Below are 21,995 nucleotides of genomic sequence, written 5' to 3' on the forward strand. Positions count from 1 at the left end.
TGTCCACCCGAAGGGCTGGGGGCCTGTGAGTGGCCCAGGGCAGTGTCACCACACATGGTGGGTGTGCAGGGGCTCTTCCAGCTGGGATTGAGCATTCCCAGGAGTCTCACTGAGGTCAGACTGCTGAGGAACTGGGAGAAGGGTGTGCAGAGCCACTTACCTTTGGTTTACTCCAACTTGGAATGGCATCACTGGGTTTTCTGAGCCATCCTGCCAGTTCTGTCCTAGCCTGGTGCCTGGGGGGTTTTGGCTGAGGGGAGCGGCCACACCACCTGGAGAGCTCGGCTCTGTGCACAGCTGGAAGTTCTGCTCTGCAAATGAGTACGTTGGAGAACTACACATTGAGAGAAATTCAATTTATTTTGTACAAGGTAGGATACCTTTGCACAGTGAACAAATATATTACAAATCTGTCTTGCCTTAAAAAAGTATTGCCATTTTGGTGCCTGTTTCCTAAGCTAACGCTGATATACAAGAAGGTACTTTTTTGTTGGTTTTGCCTTTTTTTTTTTTTCCTGTTAAGCTCTATGCACATCATTGCATTTGGTTTCAAAATCCTGCTGTGAAAAAAACCAAACCAAACAACTGAGCACATCTCTGCTCTCTGGAGTCCCATTGCATACTACAGCAACACACAGACGTGGGTCAGGCCAGCAGCTCAGGCTGCTTGTGCTGGGTGCCAAGGTGGGTCTTAATGAGAGTATTCCTTATCCAACTGTCTTTCTCTTGGTATTTTTGAGGTAAACCTTTCTATTCATGTATGCAAAATATATTCCTACTGGGCCTACAAAATAATTGTTTCCTTGCATCTCAAATAAGGCTTTCCTGGAAAACAAAACTGCTATTGCTGATCAGCCACGGCCCCCATGCACACATGCAGCATTCGGGAAACCTCGTGGGCAGGATCCTGCAGCTCGGGCAGTGCCTGCTCCGGGAGCCTGGGGGTGTCCTGGGGGTGTCCAGGTTCAGACTGGGGTTCAGAGCCAGCCTGAGCACCTGGAGAGTCCTGGCTCCAAGGGGAAAGGCTCCCGGGGCAGAATGCCCAGAGCCAGGGGCTGTGACCCCAGGCCTGAGGGCTGAGCCCATCCGTGGGGACATGGCTGGGTGCCTCCATGGTGCTCCAGGAGTGTTCCCAGAACTGGGATCCAGCTGCTGCCCCCGAGCTGGAGGGCTCCTCTTGCCAGTCCTGAGCCCTGCAGGTCACTCCTGGCATCGTGCTGGGAGCAAACCCACGGGCTGGTGTCGTCCTCTTCTGCTTCCATCAGACTGGCGAATGTGCAACAGAATATCTGCTATATTTAAAAGGCAATCAACTTGCTACTTCCACGTTTGCCTAATAAAATTACTTATTTAGAGTCAATACTACTTCATGCTCAAAATCTACAAGGAACTAACGGCAAGTGCTCTACTCTCTAGGTCAATAGAGATTATAAATTAAAAAAAATATCATGGTGGCTCAGTCCAAAATTTTACCGTAGGTCAGACCCTTGATAATTACTTCACAAACAGCTGCTGAAAAAGAAAACCCAGTTTCAGCTCCATTTAATGACATTTCAGGTAGAATCATCAACGGATAAATTTGCACTACATGGTAATGCACATCAGATTGAGGTGTCATCAGTGGCATGCTGACAGTGAATCATGAGGAGATGGTTTGGGGAGATGGGAGAGAGAAGCCGATGTGGCTCAGCTTGGAGAAAGGAAATGAAACCAGGCCTGGTCTGTGCAAACCTGCAGCGTCCCAGGGCAGGAATTGGAGGGGCAGCAGTTTAAACTGCCTGACAGATCTGCTGGATTTAGCTACCAAAATAGAAGCTGCATAAGGAAAGTCAAAGCCTACCTGTGCCAATCACCGTTAAAAGTGTGGTAAGTGGGTGTGAGACTCATTGTGGAAACTCCATTCATTAGCAAAGATCAGGGGATGTTTGGAAAGATATTAAAAACTGCACAGAAAGTGTCTGTGTTAATATTCCTCAACTCAAATTCTCTGGTACTGAATATAGAGATGACAATCTCAATGTTAATTACCAAGCATGATCTGCACAGGTTGCACATGGTGATGGCAGTAAATGAGCTTTCCAGACAGTGAAATGACAAGTTTCCCTGCTCTCATTCAGAAAAATGTCCATTCCCTTGACAAAGATGAAAAATTCCAGCGTATTCCTAGTCACCTTGTTCCTAACAGTAAAAGGTTTCTTGATGCAGTTGGTAGAAATGTAAATCTTGAAGTCCTTCTACTTAGCATGTTTTTGTGGTTTATTTTACAGCAAAGCCAGGGTTAGAACACGCCACAGAGAGTTTTTGCCTGGAGCATGAAGACACCTTCCTGGGGTGATGTGCTCCAGTGCCACGTGGAGGAGGCTCTCGTTAGTTCCAGGTACCCATACAAAAATGTCTTTATAAATAACATCATGCAGCAGCAGTTGGCCCAAGCTGATGTCGTGTTAAGTCCTTGCCAGGAAAGGAAGGAATGGCTTCTCCTCTGCTTCCTCACAGTCTGTGTTGGCAGCACAGTGCCCAGTGAAGTCCATCCCTCTAGGACTGCTTGTCCCAGGAAGGCCCGTGCGTGGGGCTGTGCCGGACGGGGAGCAGGTCGTAGTGACCGGGAATGTGACTGTTCCTAGGCAGGTCGTAGGGATTCTGAAGGTAGCTGGCACTCCGACTGCGGGTGTCTTGGACTATGCTGACAGTGGGCTCTGGGGGAGCAAGGAGAACTGGGTTGTGGTGATCAGGAGCAGTCCCAAAACTCCTGATCCTAATGGCTCCCTTCCAGCTCGGGACATCCACCACTGTGGCTCAGCTCCCCAAACCAGCACACCAACGCCCAGGCCTTCCCCCTGTGCCATGCCAAGCCCAGGATCCTTGTGCCAGGACAGGGGAAAACCAGCATCTCCACCAACCCCCCTGCCACCCACTGCTTACCAACTTCGTAGATGTTTTTGTTGGCTGTTGATGAAGTTGGCATTTCGGAATACGGGGACTCCCTGTGACCAGGCGATTTCATTTCCACGTAGCTGCTCTCGGAGTGTTTGCAGGTTAAAATGGGGGGGTCTTTAATGGTGGCGTATGGGTTTTCACTGCTGTTCAGGGAACAAGTGCTGGAGCTGCACACAGATTCTTTCATATAATCTGCAAAACAAGAGCGGAGTGGGTGCGTTAGGATCATTAGCTTAATCAGGTTAATTACAGCTGAGCCTCTGCAGGAAGGCTGGGGGGGACAAGGGGGCAGGGGATAAGGAAGATCCTTGAAGCCTCCAGCACAGACACCCGGTGCTTGTGCTCTGGGTGTTCCACACCATTGCATCCACCACTCACTAGCAGGAAAGAAATGAAAACCTGCTGAGTACTGAAGGTTTTCCTGTGCAAGTTCCTAGCTGTCGTTTACAGCAGTATTTAATGTGAGGTGGCAATCCTTCCCTCCCTCCCCCTGTCTCCTAGGGAGCCGTGTTCATCCCGCTAACCTGCCCACAGACCCCGGCACGGCTCTGCAGGCAGGAGCTGCTGCTGGCACCTGGGCTGCTGAGCCAGCTGCAGGGTGAGTCCCGGGGCCTCGGGCACATCCAGTGCCCTGCACTGGAGCACACGGCGCTGCCACAGGCTCACAACTGCACCAGTGCAGCCTCTGCATGTGCAGCCCCTGCCGGTTTTGGGGTTAGGCAGCATCCTACAATCGGGGAATGCTTGGGTTTCCACAGAGGGGGACAAGCCTCCATCTCAGCCTCACTTCTGCTCTGCTTTTTTCCCCACTTTGCTGCAGACATCTCCTGCTCCTCTCCCCTGGGCTGGAGAGGAGGTGATGGAGGCACTACTTGGGGAGAAGAAGGTTGGCATGAGAGCTGTGACCACTGGCCTGCCCGGTCAGTGACCCTGGCTGGGACAGACCAGCCTGCTGCAAGGTACAGTCTTGCTTTAAAAATAAAAAACAATAGAGAATAAATAGATCTTAACATTGACATTCAAGAACGTGCCATTGCTGCTGTGTGCATCCTGCTGGGCAGTGCCAGTAATTTAGAATTAGAGCGATGCAATGAAAGATGAGGCATTTTCTTGTGCTGGGTTACAGTACAAAGGCAGATCCTGGTATATATGAAATACTCCCGGTGAAATAGGGGGACTTGCAAAATAGCTGCAATCCCAGCTGCCCCCGCTGTCTAGTATGGGAGACAAAAAGAGAAATTCAGGTTAAGAAATAGACAGACAACATGACATCACTTCTCCAAACCTTGGCTCCGAGCCTGCCAGCCCCGTCCTGATCCCTCACGTGCCAGGTCTGCTCCACTCTGAGTGATTGTCCCTCCTTCAGCTCTGGGGTTGTGTCTGTGCCTGTATCTGTGTGTCTGTGTGTCCATCACCCCCAGCCTGGTGCCCCTGGGTACTGGTTCAGCCCTGAGGGAGGTGCCAGGTGAAGCCTTTCTGGGCCCTGATTTCAGTGGTACCAGCAAGGCTGGAGAGCCCTCAGGGTCAGTGAGAGCAGCTCACTGGGAAGCTCCACTGCACACAAAGGGCTGGGACCATCAGGGATGGGGAGGCTGGCAGAGGCCTGGCACCAGTGCAGTGTTTAGTTAGAAAATTTAGAAATCCCTTGTGTGACATCAGCCTGGTGAGGTGAGCAGTGCCTTTGCTTCCAAGTGAAACATGCCTGGTTTGGTACAGGACAGGAGATGGGAACCAAAGCAGCACTGACATTCCCTGGCTGTTGGCTGCAGGGTTTATCCCTCCAGTGTCACCAGCCCCAGCCCAGTACAAGTGAGTGGAAAACTGCCCCATCCCATCCTTCTACAGAGAGATGGAGCAGCCCTGTGAGACCAAAGGCTTCTGCACATGAGTGAGCTCAGTGTTGGCTTTTGCTGTGTATGTGACTTAAATCCAGGTGCCACAGTCTGGGATGTGTTGGCTACTCCAGGAACGTAGAGCTCATTATGAGAACCTGGGCAGCCTCTAATGAGCCAGCTCTGCTTTTTGGGGTGAGGGACATGAGGATTATCATCAGCTTGCTTCTCCATTTCAAGCAGTGCTGCTGAGCAGATGCTCACAGGGTGAAAAGCAGGATTCCCTCTGTGCCCCAAGAGCCCCCTGCAAAGTGTTCCCTGTCCCACCATGGCTGGGAGGGAACAAATCAAACAAGAGTTTGGTGTAGATTCAGGAAATATTGATTATAAAGGATTGCTGGCTGCTGCGGCAAAGAGCAGAGTGAGAATTCCTCCCCCTGCAGAACTGCAGCTGCAGGTAAATAGCTGTGTGGTTTGTTTATGGAATTGGGCACATCGGAGCTGGCAAAGGCAAAATCCCAGCACATCAGCTGTTTTATTTCATCCAGCTCAGCTACTTTTATCTCCCTAAGCTAAAATCCACCTGCAGTTAGGGCTGACATTGCCTCCCAGGCAGGTGTCCCTTAGCCCTTCCCAGCACCAGCTGGAAGAGCCCATGAATGCCTTGGGCTGCCCAGACTTGTTTGGCCTCCCCCAGGAATTGCCTTTTCCCAGGAGCTGTTGAGAAACAACGTGCCTGGAGCCCATTGCTGCTGACGTAAACAGAGCTCTGTGCCTGCCTGGGATCAGACCTTTGCTTTGGACACAATATATTTTATAGAGCACCATAAAATGCTGGATGTTTGGGATTCTGGGTACACCAGGGAGTCATTAGCCCTCAAGAAACATTACGTGCAAGATCACGGAGGATTTAACTCTGAAGGCTGTAGAAGCAGCTGAGTTACTTTGTTATTAAGGTAATTTGAGGATAATTAAGAAATCTGGTATCAATTGTCAAATTTTGTTTCATGAATTAATTTAAGCAGAACAAACATATTTATAGATTCTCAGCCTATGGTGCTGCAGGCCATGTGTAAGCCCTGGCTGTGCTGCCTCCTCATCCCTCCCTGCCACAGGGTGCAGCTCTCATGAAGGTGAAAGCTCTCCCCCACAGTGCTGGGACTCACTGGAAGCACTCAATCAACTGGACTTCCAGAGAAATATTGGGAATATGCTCTAATTTTGAAGTCCCTGCCTTCTGTGTTGCCTGGATACCAATCACCAGACCTTTGGAGGGTTTATTTTTGTTAGCAGGGACTGGAAATGTCCCTCCCTCAGACTGGGTTCCTCTCTTCTGTCCTGAATTTCCCCTGGCATGCTGCAGAGAAGCCTTGGATCCCCCAGCCGAGGTGGAAGTGCTGAGGAGAGGTGCTCTCCTGCTCTTTAACCCTTGCTGGGTTGCAGTGCCTGTGCTGGCTGCTGTCCCTAACCTGGGCAGCCTGGCTGCTGCAGGGACAGTGACACAGTGAGGGCCCACTGCTGCCTCTCAGGAGTGGGGACACATCCTGTACAACAACCAGGGGAACCTCTCAGAGCCCAGCCCTGCATCCCTGGGATCAGTGCTTCTCTCTGCTGGGGTTTTCCTGGCTCTTCTGCAAAGCCATGGGTGTTTTTCCTTAAAATGGTGGTGCCTGAGGTCACATCATTCCATCAGTGCAGCTCTATTCATTTAAAAACCAAACCTCCAAAATCAGAAGAATTCAGCTGCAAGGAAAAGCTCAGGAATGGCATCACTGAGCACCATGCACAGGAAAGGAGCTGCTCAGAAACCTGCTCTGAAAACCCTTGTGCCTGGTGAGCCCCTGTCACCCGGTGCCACGGGGCTCAGGGCTGGCACTGTGACAGCCAGCCCCTCTCTGCTGCTCTGGCACTGGCCTTGGCACCTGGCAGATCTCTGTGCCCAGCCCTGGAGCTCCACAGCAGCTCAGCCACCACAGCCCTGGTGCCAGGCTGCACAGGGGACACCCCTCTGCTGGTGCCCTGCTCTGGGCACAGCCCCCAGCTCTGGTCTCCTCAGAGAGATGGGGGAGCAGGAGGTGCCCCAGGGTTTCCACAGCCCCCTGTGCCCCGTCCCTGCAAGGCTCTGTCTGGTCCAGGGGCACCAGAGACCACTTCCAATGCAGGACAGGCTGTCCCCAGTTAGACCACGCTGGTGGGAAAAGACATGGTTTTAAATTGGATGAAAGTAGCTAAAAACCAGGCACCTGCCTGCCAAGTCTTTTTGCTGACAGAATCCGATTGTTTGGGACTGGGAGTTTTTTCCTCTCCATTTTCTGAGGAATGTGTTGAGCCAGGGCCTGGCAGGGCAAGGACAGCTCACTCTGAGCACTGGGCACCTTCCCAGCTCCTCCTGGGAGGAGACTCCCCTGGGACTGGGGGTGCCACGGAGCCCTGGAGCTGCCTGAGCCCAGGAATTGACCTCCAGAGGGGCTTTGGGAACCTTCAGCCAGCCAAAGGCAGCTGCTCCTGAGAGCCCTCAGCTCCTAAGTGCCTGCAGCTGAGCTCCCAAACATACCTGGGAAGCCAGGTGTGCCCCTGTGACCCTGCCAGTGCCAGCCCTGCCTGTCTGAGGCAGCTGAGCAGCCCCAAACAGTTCCAACTGTGGCTTCTGAGCCTGGTTTTTCAATTTATAAAGAGATAAACATGTAAAGGAAATAGTTCAGATCCTAAAAATTAAAATATGGAGCAGCTGAAAATGTATTTCACAGTTCTCTGTCACTGTGATTCATTTTTTGTGCCCCACTGGTCCCTCTCTGTGTGACTGTGCCCGTGGGTGGGAGTTCTGCTGCATGTGCTTTGTAAACACAGTAAGTATGTTTAAACTAATGAAGTTAGTAGCTCCATGTAAAGGGAACAACTAACTCTATTATAGTAACATTTTTCTTTTGAAAAAGGGAATCATTGAAGTAGCTGAAACCAGTGGACTGAGTATTTTGTATATCATAAATTATATATATGATATACATACATAATCTATTCCATATTTTTACTTTAGCTTTATCAACAAAGACTTGGTTGTTGGTTCGTGGTTTCCTTTGGTGATTCTGTGTGGTAAGGTGATGTTCTAGCAAATATTGCATCCCTGTCTTTTGAAAACAGGGATGCTGTTTTCAAAAGTGAATGTTGATCTTTAGGCCTGGCTATAAACTGGTTAATGCTTTTTATGTGGAACAGCTTTTGATATTCCTTGTTGAGCCCAAGGTGTGGCTCTGGAGCCCTGAGCCATGGCAGAGAGGGGGGTCGGGCAGCAGCTCAGGGCACTGCAGGAAGAGGCTGTGTGCTGTTTCCCTCCTGGGCTCCCTGAGGGACATTCCCAGGCATAATTCAGATCCAGGACCTCGGCCTGAAAGCTGCTTATTCCCCAGGACACAGATTCCTTGCTCCATCTTCTGGAGCACAAGCTCAGTGTGCTAAACCCCAGCCCAGTCTGCCAGGAGCTGTGGGAACCACTGCGTTCCGTGGTCCAGACAGAGCTGGAATATTGAGAATGTAAATGTGGAGGAAAAGTGAAATGTAAAACCACTGGGCCCTGTGCTCGTGACTCATCTGAGCTCCTGTTTTAGACCTGCCCTGGAGTCAGTGCCCACAAGTGGTGCCAGCGTGAGGGAACCTCAGCCTCAGGGAGGGCTCTTCTCCAGCTCTGCTCTAAATCCCCCTCAGCAGAGGGCACGAGCAGGGGCAGCTTCTGTCCTTGGGCTTTCCTTAGCTCAGCATGGCCAGGAGCCAAGAGCAGGGAAGGGCAGCACTGCACACCAGCAGCTCCCCCAGAGCCCGTGTGGCCGGTGGCTCCTAGCAGAGTGTGCCCTGGCCAGCTCCACCTGCCCCTCCTGCCCTGAGCTGAGCCCTCCCTTTCTCCCTGTGCTGCAGAGCCCGTGGCCCTGGGAAGCTTTGCATCCATCATTCATGGCCCAGGAGTGCTGGGAGCCAGGCAGGCAGCTCGTGGGGGTGGTGGCTCTGTCCCTCCCTGCCTGGGCTCCTATCTCACCTCTTCTAGGACACCCTCCTCACACCTGGGCAGGGTTCTGCAGCTCTGGATACCATACCTTTGAAGCTTTTTTCCATTATGTATGTGTTCTGACGTCTATCCATCCCACAAGCACCTGCATAAAAATGATATATAATGGAAAACAAATAAATATTTATGTAAATTGGATTGCTTTGACTGCTGAGCAGCATATATTCTTCCCTCTAAATTGTACATCAAGGCCCTCATTTAGGGAGGCTCTTAAGCACATCCTCAGCTGTAACCACACACTCAGCTCTAGTGGGGAGTCTGTGCACGCCTGGAATTATGCATGTGCTTAAGAGTTTCCCTGGAAGGGAGAGCTCTCTGCAGCAGGGTTACCAAGAACTGCCATCCATCAGGAGATCAGGATAAAAACCATCTGCTGAGACATTCATTACTGGAATGGTGTGAAAGAAGCCTAAAACGTGTCCTTTCAAATCCGAGTCTGCAGGTTTCGTTGCAGCACTCTGTGACTAATGTTAGGCTTTGTTTTGTTTGTGGAGAGTGTATTATTTAACTCACAGCCTTACACTCCAATGTGTGCACAATCTCCTTAAAATTACCTACTGACACTTTGCTCATGAATTTGCACAGTTCAGTGACTGGTGTGACAACAGTCCCTAAGTGACCACTGTGCTCTGACAGCGCAGCACAGGGAGCAGAGCTGACAGCCAATAATTCTGCCTTGTGCAGCTCCAGAGGAACTTGCTGTTCCTCACAGAAGCTGAGGCAGAAGGGGATGGGGACCTTTTCCATTTTTACTTCTGCAAATTACCCTAGATATCAATCAGAAGGAAAATCTAATGTAAGCCTTTAAATCTTTTTAGCTATAGAGTCTGGTATTTCCTATTGACTGGGACAATCAATACAGATTTGGTTACTGAGGAATGTCCTTGTGGCTTATGGGATTCCCAGTCAAGTAACTGAGTTAGACTGGGAAAAGAGCCCCACAAACAGTGTCTCCCAGAGGTCTCCCAGCTATTTGTCCTTGTGTGTCCTCTGGTCTCTGCAGAAAAGTTGTCCTGGCTAGGGGCAATGCTGTACCAGCCCCTTTTTCATGACAGCTTCATTTTTTTTTTGCTAAATAAGGGAAATGACTAAATTAGACAATAAATATGTTACTGGCACATCAAAGACAAACCAACCCTTTGCTCTGGTTCTCAGTGCCCGTCCCTGAGCACAGGAAAGGGGCTGGTGGCACTGCCTGGCTCTCTGGGATGGGGCTCTTCTGGCCACGAGTGACCCCCCAGTCCATTCCAGCACCTTCTGCTTTGTTGTGCACCACGAGCCAGTTCCCAGACTCACCCTGCTGCACAGGGCAGGGCAGACTGGCAGCTTTGGGCAGCTCTGTCCCAGAGCAGGATGAGCTCTGTGCTCTTTCCTCGCTGTGCTCTGCCTGGGCAGAGTCAGAGCGAGGAGGATGGAGCCAATTGATCCCTTGGCCCACAGCCCCAGGGCTGGCCTGGGGGTCACACGTCCTCCTCCTGCCAGGGATGAGCACATCTCCAAGGGTAGCAGTCCAAGCAGCATCTGGAGCCCACCCCATGGAGCAAGGCTCCCAGCTGAGGCCCCCGGGGGCAGGGGCTGTACCCATGGAGAGGCAGAGGCAGGGAACAAAGGGACCCAGGCTGACCCATGGGGAGAGCCACACAACCCCACAAAGCTTCCCAACCAGAAATTCCCATAATTCCTCCTTTAGTTTTCTCTTTTATCTGTTATAATAATGTGGGTTTATGACCCATTTTTTTGTATTCACCAAGTTCCTTGGGAGGTGAAATGAATACTAGATACATTATTTTTTAAACTGCAAAAGTAGTTAATGTGGAAAAGTCCTAAACCTGCCAGAGATCTGGCACTTCAGGAAAGTCCAGGTTTAAGTCTGAAGCTAAATTACCTGCTGGGGTGAAATTAGACTCTCAGCTGGAAATAGTTTTCCACACCTTTTGGCTTTTGAGAAAAAAAGTGAAGTCAGCTGTGAATCAAACTTATAGCCTTTGGTCTCTGGAATAAATGCAGCTTTGAGTCACTCATGATGTGCTGCAAATCCCACTTTAGTGTCTGCATCCAGGACTGCTGTTAAAAAAGCATCACAGATAAACCCAGCCCTGCCTGCATCTGCTGTGGCCAGTTCCAGACAATGAGACAAGAACCTCTCCTGAGCTCAGGTCAGTGGTTTGGGAATTTTCACCTGCTTGGGATGGGAGCTGGAAGCTGGGCTCTGCCCCTGCCCCGTGCAGACTGCACTAGAGCAAGAGGGATTTCTCACAGGGCAAACAATTCCAGCTCTGCAACACGAGAGAGAGAAAAGGCAAGGACAAGCCATTCCCTGAAACAAGGACCAGGCTGCCTTGGGCAGGCAGTGACACACAGGAAGGTGACAAAGCCACCTCTTCTTGTCACCAGAGACTTCCCAAACTATGATATCTCAAGTCCACATTCATGGGAATTACTTGTGCTCCTCCCCAGACTCCACTGAGCACAATCAGCTCTCTAAAAACCTGGAATTTGAAGCTCATAAACAAATGTGCAGCAGTAAAAGTACAGCCTTTGTCCTTGCATTTCCCACTTGGAAAGAACATGAACCTGGCAAACAAAGTCCTACAAAACAGGCAAAACACCTGCAGTCTGGTGAGATCCACTGCAATTAAGAAAATCCTTATCAATGCAGGTTTTAGGAGATGAGTGTTCAAGTTGATTTTGGTGTGGATATTCTTACAATTTCCTTTCCCCAGCTCTAATTCATGTTTAGGACACCAGCAGTTTCTAGCAGGGCTGCAGGCATTTCTGGGAGCCTGGTTCTCCTCATCTGCTGGGTCCCATCCTTTGGGATCACCACAGAAGTCACTGACTGAAGAACCAGGAGCGAGTTTCCATCCATTCCAAATTTCTCTTCCATTTCTCTTCTATTTCCCTCTCCTTGGCTCACTCCCACATCTGCTCTCTGTGACAATTCATGGGGTCACAGCAGAGGAGTTGGGCAGTTGTCCACTGCTATTTTTAACTTTTTAACTGAGTCCAGCCCTGCCCAAGGCTTGGCTGCTCTTCCAATACAAGAGTTGGAGCATCTGTGTTATGAAACTAAGGCTGATCATGGCATCAGAAGGTTGAACACGTTTTCAACTGTGGTACTTCCTTGCTTGATGATGTTTGAAAGTCAGGATTCCCTGTGTGACCTTATCGGACTTTTATGTTATATTTATAATTCAAACTTGAAGATTTAAACTCTCTTTGGAAATTTTCATTAGAGGAACCTGCAGCTTTTATTGCACAACAGTAAAAGACGTGAAAACTTTTTATTTGCATGTAAAAACAGCCTTGATCTCAGCAAGGATTCAACGTTGTGAAAGTTAGCATGAGCAGGCATTAATTCTGGTCCTAAGAAGAAAGGAAAAAAAAAATCTAATTTTCATTAATTAGTTTGAAAAAAGAAAGAAAAAGTTATCTTGGATGCAAAATGCTATGGGAAAAAATGGAGTGTTTTGCTGGAGGCTCCTTAGCTAAAGTATTTATCACTTCTAGATCATTCTTGCTGCAGAGGCATTTAGCATCATTTCTGCTGGAAAAATAAAATGCATGAATGCAGAACAGAGGTGGCACATGGGGAGCTCAGGACAGCACAAGTTAAACACAAATAGAGCAAATAGTGTGCAAAAAAAGCTGCAAAATGGTAAAAGGAAAATTATTGTGGTTTGAGAAGCATTTGGAAACCCTCACACACAGCCACCTCCATGTCACATACAGGTAAGCACAACAGTGGTTCTGCAGCTTATTACATAGAAAACGTGGATGGTGTTAAGGATGAAAAGATTTTGCACTGAAGCTTGACAGATTTGTGATTTTCCTGATGCAAGCAAGAGTTACCTTTGGAGCGAGGCACGGCGTGGCAGGGCCATGATGTGATGCCTGGTGCTGCCCTATGTTCATTCCTTTGCCATGTGAGCTGTGAGATAGTTGACCTTGAAAATCCCATAATACCCCCTAATGCTGCACTTTCCCTCCTCCTGCATATTTTCAGTGAGATGTTACTAATCCCAGGAAAGGAAAGGGCAAAAGCTTTGGGCTACTGATGAGCCAAACTCCGAGTGCTCAGATAGGAAAACAAATAGCATCCAAAGCACTAAATCTGGGCAGGATTTGAGCTAAGAGCTGCTAAAAACCCTGTTAAAAGTCAAGCCAGGAAGAATAAACTCAGAAGAGGCAATTACACTTCACTCTTGGCTTGGTTGCACTGGCTGGTGGTTCAGAATTGCCACGGAATGATTTACTGGGAGATAATGGAGCATTGCACACCCAAGCTCCCACAGAGGCTCCACACCTTCATCAAGATGCCAGTATTTAGTGCTAAGCTTTATTAAGCATGAAAGAAAAAAAAAAAAAAAGCCAAATTTGAATTTTTAATGTCCTGAGTTAGTCCTTAAAAAAACATTTATAGAGTAGATGATAGTGATTCAACATAGCAACCTTGGAAGGGAGACTAAAATGAATATTGACTTTGCTTTCCCAGTCTGTGGTTTGTGGTAAAGGAAACAATTTTTAATTCTCCATCTTTCACTACTGGCAATTCTGATTGTGAACTAAAGACAACACCAATATTCCTCATTATTGTTTATGCCTTTATGAAAGGCTGATTTGGATTTGGAATTGCTCTAGAGTCTACTAAAGTGATTAAAGTGTTTAAAAATTACTGACCTAGTTCATTCAGATAGCTGTAGGGTCTCCAGTCTGCAGTTTCTCTGTCAAGGATTTTGTAACTGAGCTGTTCAAAAAGTATGATAATGGGTTAATGCTGGAAGAGACAGACAGTTCCCACCCCAGACTACAGCCCAAGGATGTCAGGAGTAAGAATGGGAGGTGACTCCTGCCTTGGCCTCACCTTCTCAGCCCTTGATGTGTGTGAGCTGCACAGCTGTTCACTGGCATTAGGGAAAATCACAAAGGAAAGTCACTTCACCAAGCCATGAACACAAACATGCTGGAGAACACAGGATTTCCTTTGGAACCACGACAGGGATGCCTGTGGACGTGGGGTGACACGCTCCAAAATGTCCCATGGAGATGGATGGATCAGAGCCCTAGAGCAGCATGCACAGAGGGGCTGCCTGGAGCCTGGGGGTCTGTGACACAGCTGTGGGTGCACCGACAGGAGATGCAGGGACACGAGTTCTCTCAGTTCAAGGAAAATCTCTTTGGCAATGCTGGAGACAAAGGCCCCTGTGGATCTGCCAGCAGAGGAGAGTCCACCCTGCAGGTGCTGCTGCTGGGACAGCTCCTCCCAGAGCGAGCAGTGAGAGGAGAGGAGCCTCTGCTTTGGGCTGCCCGGCCCCACTGGGCTGGGACAGAGCAGAAGGGGCTCCACAGATCAGTGGTCACCAGCTGAGCCCTGCAGGGGGGTCTGGGAATTGCTGTAGGTGCTAAAACTGCTGAGTTTTCCTCCTCACATTATTGAGAGCCACACCTGCTGGAATACAGCTGGTCCAGAGGAAGTGTCAATTCAAGAGCAAATCCCAGCCTTGTTTCTGAAAAGATACGAAGCCATCACTGCCCTCCTGTGTCTGCTTCCAGACTGGGAAGCCTCCTGCTGTGCTTGGAAGCATTCAGCTCTGCCATTTTACTGTATTTACAGGAAAATGCTAAACAGAAGGGAAGTTAAAATGGAAAGAGAGTATTCACAATTACCACAACATTTAATTTTTCCTGATCTATCATTCCTTTTTCCTTAGCTGTCTTAATAGGTTTTTAGACCTGGAAAAAAGCCCCCACTGATGTATTGAAGCCTATTGGGATATTAAATCCCAGCTGGGACCCAGCACCTACAGCCACATTCCAAAGGCATTTTCACCCCTCCAGAGTCCTTTCCAACAGCCCTCAGTGCTGCTGCCACCCCACCCTGGGTACAGCATCCCTGTGGTGTCCCTGTGCCCTCCGTGCTCCTGCTGTCCCCAACACTGAGGAAGCTCTGCAGGAAGCCTGGAGAGCACAGGAGTCATTTCCTGATCATCCAGCAGCTCCCTGTGCTTCCCCAAACTAGGGATGGGAACAGAGACAGCAGAGGCAGGGATGGATGGATGATGGATGATGGATGGATGGATGGATGATGGATGGACGGACGGATGGATGGATGGATGGACGGATGGGTGGATGATGGATGGATGATGGATGGATGGATGGATGGATGATGGATGGAGGTATGGATGATGGATGGATGGACGGACGGACGGATGGATGGATGGATGATGGATGGATGGATGGATGATGGATGGATGGATGATGGATGGATGGATGATGGATGGATGGACGGATGGATGGATGGATGATGGATGGATGGATGATGGATGGATGATGGATGATGGATGGATGGATGGATGGATAATGGATGGATGATGGATGGATGATGGATGGATGATGGATGGATGGATGATGGATGGATGGATGGATGATGGATGGATGATGGATGGATGGATGAAGGATGGATGGATGGATGGATGATGGATGGATGATGGATGGATGGATGGATGATGGATGATGGATGGATGGATGATGGATGGATGGATGGGGCAGTTGGACAGCCCAGCAGTGGCAGGGGCATGAAGAGCAGATCCATTTGGAATGTGGTCACTGGGAGGAATTTGACCCTTGGCACCCTCAGTTCTCCTCAGCAGAGCCCATGGCTTTGTTCTGCTCTTCAAAACTTGCAGCCAGAACACAAATGCTGATTTTTCAACCCAGCTGCACCACTTAGAGCACATTTATTAAAGTCTTGGGGTTTCTATTAAAAGCTGTGGGTTTGCAGGATTTATAAATCAGCTCACAAACCTAAAATTTGGCATGAAGAGCTACGGGCTAGAATTGATTTTTTAAAATGAAATGATTTGGGGACATTTCTAAGTTTTACTGAATGTAGTTTTTCTGAATGTGATTATAGCTGTCTCTTTGTGCTACTATCATTTCTTAGCACACTATCATTTGTTAACTTTTTTTTTTTTAAGATAGAAAATATTTCAATTTTTACTGTGAGGCAAAATTGCTTTTCTGGAGGAAGAAATCCTTCATAGTAAATTTATCCATTAAAATTCCAGGCTGGTAATTTTAGCAATTTGGTTAAAACTACCTCATATCTGGCACCTTTTCTTTTAAGATCAACGAGATACCAACCTGAGTAAACAAAGTCATTATCTGCCTCTCTGAAATAGCTGGATAGATGACAGTGGCCACTTGATCACCACCAGCCATTTGTCAATGCCCAGGTTTTTAAGTTCACGGTGATTAGGCAAAGAAGTGCTGGCAGGAATTCCATCATACCTGTATCCTCCAGGAGAGCAATCAATAATTTGACATTTATTTCCCTAACTACTGACTTCAGGTCTCCCTGGTCCAAGCTTGTGCTGCTCAGTTTTAGATGCCCATCCTGAATGTGCTGCAGCCATTCTGTATTTGCAGTCCTCCTTTTTCTTGGGCAAGTTTTAGTCAAAGGTACTTAAATGCTGCTTTCTGTACTGAATTCCTTTTTATTAGCTGGGTGACATCCAGTCAGACCATTTCCAGTGACCTCTGTTTTGCATTTTCTAATTTTATGTGAAGTCTTTGGTGGAATTTAGGACTTCCTTTAATAGATGTGAAACTGCTGGCTTTAAAAAATCAGGACATCTAATAGCAATTGATTTTTATGATGTCTGTAGAAACCAACACCTGGGTTTTTGCTGCTGGAAGGGAATGAGGATGGAATTATGAGCTTTGCAAAAGCTCAAGGTGAGAATTCTCCATTTGCTTCTGAGCTGTGCAGCAGCTTCATCCTTTACACAGAGGATTCTTCACAAACTTTGCAGCACTTGATAAAAGTGAGGTTTGTTTTGACTTCATGCACAATACAAAAACTCAGACGCAAAGCTGGCCTTGAAGCCCTGAGAGGGGTTCTGTGAGTGGTCCTGCCAAACATCCTCTGAGTAAAACAGGTCCTCAGCAGCTCTGAAATCTGAAATCTCTGAAATCTGCTCTGTGGCTCAGCAATGAGAGCTCTGATGTGAAGACACAGGTATGGAGGTATGTAATCTCCATTTATCTGCTTCAGAAATTTTTGCTAATTCTGTGGCAAAAGGTCACCTGAGTTCATGTCTCATACTCCTCAGCAACTTGCAGCATCATTACTAGTTGCTGTTGCACATGTCATGAGAAAAAAGGCCAAACCTATTGTAGGAACTCCTAAGCAAAGGTCAAGGTTTGGCTTCAGTTAAACTCACAGTAAAACATCTCTTGGCTCCAGTGGTTCCAGCACTTCTCCCGAGCTGACTTGCCAAGCTCTCTCCTGTGGGAAGAGCAATTACTTGTGGCAAAGTGCTGGGAGTTAAAAGCTTGCACTGAGATGCTGGAGCCTCCTCCTGAACCTCAGAGCTGCAGATCCATTCTCAGAGATGAAGCTCAGCCCTACAAGCTCCTGCTGGCACCTGGCACAGGCTTGGGGACAGGACTGGAAGGGCTTGGAGCCCCCAGTCCCTGTGTCCAGCTGCCTTTTATTGCAAACACCCAGGCACACAATCCCTCAGAGAGCTGATCAAGCTCCATTTTAACAGTAATCAGATTTCTTTGTCCCATTAGTCTTCCTGGGAAATTATTCCAAAATCTCACTGATCTGATGGTAGAAATCTAATTTCCAGCTTCGATGCATTCATGGCCAGTTCTTCCTCATTTGTTCTCAAGCCAGCTCTGTCATCTCACTTAAATAGCTCTCCTCCCTCCTCGTGTTTACCTTGCTGTATTTATAGATGGCAATCACGCTCCCCCTCAGCATTCATTCTGCCAGATAAAAGCAGCTAAGCCTTTTTTCAGTCTCTTCTGATAGGCTCCCCCTTATCCTCCCACTTGTTTTCCTCCTGCCTGTGTTCCACTGGCACAACCCCAGCCCCAAACACACTGGGGAGGGTTTGGTGCCTCCACTGGTGCTTGTCTCTCAGCAGCTCCAGTTCACCTCCAGGACCTGAGCAGTGGCCAGGTGTGTGTCTGCCAGAGGGGGCATGAGGAGGTGAGATCCTTCCCCCTGCTGAAGGCTGGCCCTGCTCCCATCCCGTGCAGACAGACCCATGTCACAAACTGTGCCCAGTGCAGAGCTGGGCCCTTCAGCTCCTGCTAAAGCCTCACCCAGCTCCTTCCCTCCAGAGGTGCCACCCTGGGACTGCAGCAGGGTCAGCACACATCCTGGGGATGGGAGAGGAGGAACAAAATTGGAATGATAGGTGTAGAGCTGGGGGAGAAAAGAGAACAGGAATAGGGACGTGAGAAATAAAAAAGAGACTAGAGTGGAAAGATCACTAAGAAAAGAGGGGAGAAAATGCAAAAGACACAAAAAGAAAGGAGAGAAGGGCAGGGAAGCAGAGGAGAGAAAACTCTCCTCAAACTGGAGCAGGGCTCCCAGCTGTCCTGCCTCTGTGCTTTGCCCAGGCTCAGAGAGAGGAATGGCTCCAGCCCAGCACCTCCAGGCCTGATCTCCTTGGGGCACAGGGAGGTAACACATCCCGGGTCTGGCTCAGCACTTCAGACATTCTGACATTCCTCTGCGTTTTTTTGTTGTTGTGTGGTTTTTTTTTGTTTTTTTTTTTTTTTTTTTTTTTTTTTTGTTTTTTTTTTTTTTTTTTTTGTTTTTTTTTTTTTTTTTTTTTTTCCCATTTTGCATCTGTGCTGGTTCCTTTGTGACCCCAGCTGGCACTCTAAAGAAATGAATCCTCCAAGTACAACTTGTGCACATTTCTCTGCAGAAAGTGAGAATGGCACCAGGCAAGCTGATTTGGAAATGAACTCGTTAAGGCAGCTATTAGAGCTTTATATGCTCCTTTGTCTTACTTGGCTGCAGAGCTGCAGACAGACAAAGTGTATTTTTGGCCATCCTCATCTATTCAGTCCTGCAAAGCATTCTCATTAATAAGTGAGATGGTGGGAGATCTAAAGGAAATATCAGGCCATATATTTTGATAAATACCCTGAAAATACCAGTTCTATTGGTCTTTCAGTGATTATCAGGACAACCTGGCTACAATGGCCAGAGCTGCAGCGGGGGAGCAGCTTCCAGGAAAGTCCCAAAGCACCACTTGGGGATTAAACCTTTCCAGCAGCTTAATTTTTGAAGTAGTTCTGTGAGAAGATGGCACTGCAGGCTGGGAATCCAGGATAGGTGCTGGCTTTGACCTTTTCTGAATTAATTTAAATTTCTGCAAAAGGATTAGTGGTCCAGATGGACACTCATCCTAAATTTGACATTATGGGCGTTTGCACTTTCAATTTGGGGAGCAAAAATTCATGATGCAAGGGGACCATCTACATCAAAAAACTTATTTACACATCTGTCTAAACATTTCTCTGAGAAATCTCTGGAGCCAGCCTTTCTATTACATTTTAATGAGATTTTCTTTTAACAACTAAGAAATTACTTACAGGAGCACATGTACAGATATTTTTGCCTGTCCTGTACAATACTGTCTTTTTTGCACTGATCTTGTTTATAAGGCATTCCAGTTACATTTGGATTAAGGTGACACAGCCTGAACCATCATCATTTTTAAAGCTGACAACCTTGATGAAATCAACTGCATTTCCTTTTTCCCCTGCTCCCTCTGCTTTGCCACACCTGGGCTTATTAAGGCTCCAAAGCAGGAGCTGTTTTACCATTTGCCATATCTAAATTTACTGCTAAAGTGCTGAATTGAGTCACGGTGTTGTTCATGAATGGTCTGAGGAAATCAATTGCAACAAATGATAAGGAAGGTGCTCCTGGATGTTCCAGTGATAGGGCTGGAATAGCTCTGCTGGAGAGCCAGGAGTGAAGCAGAGCTCCCAAAATGTCCCTGGATGAGTCAGGACAGTCCTCAAAAGCTAACCAGGTACCTTCTTGCATCCTTCTGCTTGTCTGTGTCAGCAGGGAATTTGTTTGTCTGATGTGGGAAACAATGAAACAGCAAAGAGAGATTACTGATTAATGCTTCATTGATTTACTGGTGTTGTGTTAGTGGATAATTATATTTACTGAGTTATTTATCTCTTCTGAGAAGCAAACATACCTCAGAGTTGCCAAGACACCGAGCCTTGCTGACCCAGACAGGCATGAGACTGCAGTTCCCATTCCCAGAGACTGGGAAGATACAGGGAGGGGAAATCCAACCTTTCAGTGCTGGAACATCAGGAATGCTACCCTGGAGTTTGAAATAGTGCTGGCAGACAACAGGGCCCGAGAGACATTGCTTTGATTGATTTCCTTGAACTGATAAGAACATTGCTACAGTGGGGTGGGGTAATATCTACCTTACAGGAGCTGTTTCCATCCAGATTACTGGGAAAGAAGCGTGAAGTCACCCCACATGAGAGAGTGTGGTAGCTTGGATTGGAAAAACAATGAACACTGCTGCTACCCTGGGGTATATCTGGGAAGAAAACAAGTCATCACAAAATACTTTGGAAGCCACAACAGTTCTTAAGAAACTGAAAACACAGCAGAGACAATGTAGTTTAGAAATCTTTGTTGGAGTACTGGGTGTTCTAAAACATCTGCAGATGCAATCTATCCTGCATTATGGTGTGAAGCTCTTGACTATTAGCATTAAATATAAGAGGAAAAAAAGCAAAATATTTTAAAAATACAGTGTTATCTTCTTGAAGGTGTTAATAACGTCATTTCTGACAGTCCAGCTGCTTTGCAGGTGAGGGGAAGGAGGCAAAACTCGGGAGATGCATGGGCTGCAACACAGCTGCCCATGGAAGAGCCCCTGAGCAGTCTTGCAGTTGAAACAAATGAAACCTTTTTGTTACAAAACCAGGAGTAATGTTAGAAATCAAGGTGCTGTAACTGTACCAAGGAGTACAAAACGTTTTCCATTGTGTGCAAAGGCTTTTCAAAAACCAAAGCTGGAGCCCTGAAAGGCAAACCTGGGCATTTACATTGTATGCTCAGAGATATTTTATCTACTTCCTCAATTTTAAGTTATAAACACATTTACCAAACAGAATAATTTACCAAGAAAGGCATCATATTTAATCTGGCAGTTCTAATGAAAGCATCAATCCCAATCTGGTTCCAGCTGCGTAACAAATGGATACACATTTCAAAGTACCATCAGGAGAAGGGATGGAAAATTTCAACTGGAGCAGCATCATTTAAACACCAAGGCCCTGTAAGGAGCAAATGAATGGGCTTTGCTAAAGCATGGGCTCAAACTGCAGGCAGAGAGGTTGGTTGTGGGGAACATCTTCATGTCAAAGGGTAATGAAGTGCTGGGGTGGCTGCTTGAGCCCATCACCTTTACTGAAGGATGGCAGCGATGGGTGGGGAAGGGCAGGGACTTGGGGTCCCCAGCCACCATCACCTCCTCTCCTTGCCCTCTGCATTTGCCTCACTCTAAACATGCACTTTGCTTTGCTGACATCTTGTGGAGATCTAGATTGAGCCAAATTTACTGCAGAATATCCTGTTTCCAAGAAGTGGGTTTATCTGCAGGGTGTCTCTTATGTAAGGGCTCTGGCTCAGGGCTCAGGGGAAGCTGCTCCTGCATGTGCAGCTCTGACCAAGCACTGCTTTTCTGCTGAAACATGCAAAGAGATTTTCGAGGTTAGCTCTGTTTTGTGGTAAGTGCAGAGCCTTTGAGTCCCAGCTGTTTTCCAGAGTTGCTGCTAACAAATGATCTCAGATCAGGATGTGATTCCAGAGCTGAATTCTTTGCATTGAGTATCTGTCAGCCAGGCTGCCAGGGCTCTGCCATCTCCCCCTGCTACAACTCTGTGACATTTACAATCAAACCAACAGGAAGCACATCTCTCCTGGGGTCTGCCAGTGGGAACTGGGGCTGGAACCCACCCCTCATGTCAGTGTGTGCCCCCAGCATTACAGCCTTCAGCCTGCTTTGGGGGCTTGGGCCCATCCTCCCTCCCCACAGCCCACAGTCCCAGTTAAACAGGACACTTGGATCTGTGTCTTTCTGCTCTGAAAGTGGTGGTGGAGTCAGCTCTGCCCTCCCCCTTCCCTTCCCCACTGGCTGTGAGCCAGGACCAGCTGGAAGGAAGAGCCAGGACCCTGTGGCTCTGCTGTGGGGTTTGAGGTGCCACAGATGTCACCGGGAGCCACCTGAGACAAGGCGAGTTCTCCCCCAGCTCAGCTGGCTGGAGCTTGTTCTCTGCACCCAAAATCAGCTGAAATAAAACTCTACCAGAGT

The 21,995-nt window shown here is 48.0% G+C and overlaps 1 protein-coding gene across 2 annotated transcripts in view; it reads right to left on the bottom strand.

The window, feature by feature from the left end:
* Positions 1-341: 341 nt before the first annotated feature.
* Positions 342-21,995, bottom strand: part of MEGF11 (multiple EGF like domains 11) — a 253,885-nt gene continuing 232,231 nt past the window's right edge. Inside the window, exons 22-26 of one of the 2 annotated variants that reach the window (XM_077785950.1) lie at positions 20,095-20,213; positions 13,504-13,570; positions 8,852-8,908; positions 2,923-3,129; positions 342-2,696 (exon numbers count right to left, since the gene is read on the bottom strand). In XM_077785950.1, coding sequence (XP_077642076.1) covers positions 2,536-2,696; positions 2,923-3,129; positions 8,852-8,908; positions 13,504-13,570; positions 20,095-20,213 — 611 coding nt within the window. In that variant the 3' untranslated portion in view covers positions 342-2,535. The remainder of the gene's footprint in view (positions 2,697-2,922; positions 3,130-8,851; positions 8,909-13,503; positions 13,571-20,094; positions 20,214-21,995) is intronic. The other variant, XM_021552638.2, reaches the window with a different exon arrangement.

The sequence above is a fragment of the Lonchura striata genome, chromosome 11 (assembly GCF_046129695.1).
Source record: "Lonchura striata isolate bLonStr1 chromosome 11, bLonStr1.mat, whole genome shotgun sequence".
In the NCBI taxonomy this organism is placed as follows: Eukaryota; Metazoa; Chordata; class Aves; order Passeriformes; family Estrildidae; genus Lonchura; species Lonchura striata.